Source organism: Rosa chinensis, chromosome 4 (assembly GCF_002994745.2).
Source record: "Rosa chinensis cultivar Old Blush chromosome 4, RchiOBHm-V2, whole genome shotgun sequence".
In the NCBI taxonomy this organism is placed as follows: Eukaryota; Viridiplantae; Streptophyta; class Magnoliopsida; order Rosales; family Rosaceae; genus Rosa; species Rosa chinensis.
In genome coordinates, this window is record NC_037091.1 from 46,424,465 (window position 1) to 46,427,137 (window position 2,673).

Genomic DNA, 2,673 nt, shown 5'->3' on the forward strand with positions numbered 1-2,673 from the left:
CCCTGGAACTCCAACTTTCTTCTCCCTCTCTTAAACCCCCAGCTTTCCATGGCCGCGACCACCGCAGCTCCTCCACCTTCCAAATCCACACCCACCAAACTCAACCCCAAGACCGTACGAAAAGCCGTCAATGCCCTCCTCAAATGGAGAAATTCCCAGACCCAGAACCCCGACGATCTCTTAGACTCCTCCGACGAATTCACCTACCTCGTCCTCACCCTCAAGAAAATCCCACCAAAGGGTCGCGTCAACGCCTTCAAAATCCCTCTCCCTAATCCCCTCCTCTCCGAATTCACCCAGTTCTGCCTGATCTACGACGACGGCCCCAAGTCCAAGCTCACCAAGGACCAAATCGACAAGAGGATCAAAACCCACAACTTACCCATCACCAAAACACTCAAGCTCTCCAAGCTCAAATCCGATTACAAGTCTTTTGAGGCCAAGCGGAAGCTGATGGAGTCGTATGATGCGTTTCTGGCTGATAAGCAGATTGTGCCGTTGCTTCCCAGGCTTTTGGGGAAGCAGTTCTTCAAGAAGAAGAGGATGATTCCGGTGCCGGTGGACTTGCAACAGAAGAACTGGAAGGAGCAGGTGGATAGGGTTATCGAGTCGGCGATGTTGTTCTTGAGTACTGGGACTTGTAGTGTTGTGAGGGTGGCCAGGACTTCGATGAGTGCTGAGCAGATTGTTGAGAATGTGGTTGCCGCCGTTGATGGGATTGTGGAGATTGTTCCGAGGAATTGGGGCGGTGTGAGGTCGTTTCATTTGAAGCTGTTGGAGTCACTTGCGCTGCCGGTGTATCAGGCTGTGCCGGATGAGACATTGTTGAAGATTGAGGGAGTTAAGGGGAGCGAGAAAGAGGTTGTGAAGAATGAGAAAGTGGGTAAGAAGAAGGGTAGGATTAGTGAAGTGAGGTATATGGATAGAAATGTTGGGGAGGTGCTTGATGAGGATGAGTTAAGTGATGGTGTCATTGTCGACAAGGAGAAGAGGAAGAGTGAAGACGCAAAGCTGAAGAAAGCTAAGAGGAGTAAGAATGCAGCAGAGTGATTCGGCATGGAAGTGGGATTTGATATATTTGAGCAAGTATGGCTGTCGATTTGAGTCTTTCTGGCTTGAAATTTTGAATGTTCAGATGGCCATTATCGTATTGCAGTTATGATTTTTGTTAGTTCAACACTTAATATTACAGTGCCGTTGTGGTTTCTGCATTTCCATATCTTTGATTTTGAAATTACATTCTTCTAGTTTCTTTGTAACTATGTAAATTGGAACAAAGTTGCCATAAGTTTTCTCTCCAGCAATATGACATATTAGGCCTGCGTTGTAACCTGCTAGGAGGTTTGTACTGACTTCTATTTATACAAAAGCATTATGATTTCAATTTTATATTCAGTTTAGGCTTATCTTGGAATTAATATCCAAAACACTGATACTTTAGGTTTCAAATTTGAATGCTCCGCTTGGTGAAATGATTTTGATGACAACAATATTTCTTTGCTGGTACCAACGCATGGGGTCTAGTACATGAATATCTAAAAACTAGGAGAGAAAACCTTTCTGATATCCTTGTTTTAAGTTATTCTCTGACATTCCAGAAATTAACTTATTTTCAGAAATGTTCAGAGATAAAAATCATACTTAAGTTCATCATTTGTCAGCCAACAAGACTAATCAATATTAGAAAACTTCAGATGGATTCCTCCTCAGGCTAATCATATTAAGCTGAATTTTGATGGCTCAGTTCTAATCAGAATGGTGCTTCTGGTTTTGTTATTAGAGATGCTAATGGTAACCCTAGTCTGGCTTCAGCTCTGAAATATTGGTCGTACTGATGTCCTTGTTGCTGAAGCATTAGCACTAGGGGCAGGTCTTCAGGCAGCTTGTCTACATGGTTTCAATTTCATGCACTAGGGGCAGGTCTTCAGGCAGCTTGTCTACATGGTTTCAATTTCATCCAAATAGGAGGAGATTCAAATATTTTAATTAACTGTATCAACAAGAAAATCGGTCCCCCTTGGCGTATCAGAATGATTCTAACAATCTTGCTTCAAAGTTCAACCACATACCTTTCAAGCACATCTGGAGATAAGCAAATTTCCTTGCTGATTCAATTGCAAATTTGGGACATTCTACTAGAATCGATCCTTACCTCTATCTACTACGAATGCATTTTATCGTGATCTACTAGGTCTAGGTTGTGTTAGAGGAGGCTGTTTGTAGCCTATGTTATTTATTTTCCTCCATCGGAAAAAAAGTACACCAAGAAATCACACGATGCCTTTGTTGTCTTTCATTTTGCTTCTTATGTTGCAGCAGTCCTCGGAAATGATTCAAGTGAAGGAAAGATGGTCAAATTCCTTGTAAATCATAAGGTGGTTGTTGCCACGAAAAGGTACGAGCTCTAAAAACTACACTGAAATCTTTGAAAACAACAATGAATGTGTAACGTTTGATTCTCGTATTGAATGTTACAAAAATTTTGAGTTTTCCCAGAATATTAAAATTTCTATTTTCTCATATAGATCGATGATCTAAATCACTGCTATGTCATGCAAAAAGAAAAAAGAAAAGTTCATTAAAGCCAAGTTACAGATATGTTAGTTCTTCAATGAACACTATTTTCTCAGATAGATCGATGATCTACATCACTGCAAAAAAAAAAAGAAAAAA

General features: G+C 41.2%; 1 protein-coding gene across 1 annotated transcript; it reads left to right on the forward strand.

The window, feature by feature from the left end:
* Positions 1 to 1,373, forward strand: LOC112197946 (ribosomal L1 domain-containing protein 1). Its single transcript, XM_024338926.2, has one exon. The coding sequence runs from the start codon at positions 49 to 51 to the stop codon at positions 1,048 to 1,050; it is 1,002 nt and encodes a 333-aa protein (XP_024194694.1). The 5' UTR covers positions 1 to 48; the 3' UTR covers positions 1,051 to 1,373.
* The last annotated feature ends 1,300 nt before the right edge of the window (positions 1,374 to 2,673 follow it).

Bases quoted from the DNA above. Each gene is read 5' to 3' on its own strand.
- LOC112197946 (XM_024338926.2), top strand. From the start codon at position 49: ATGGCCGCGACCACCGCAGCTCCTCCACCTTCCAAATCCACACCCACC.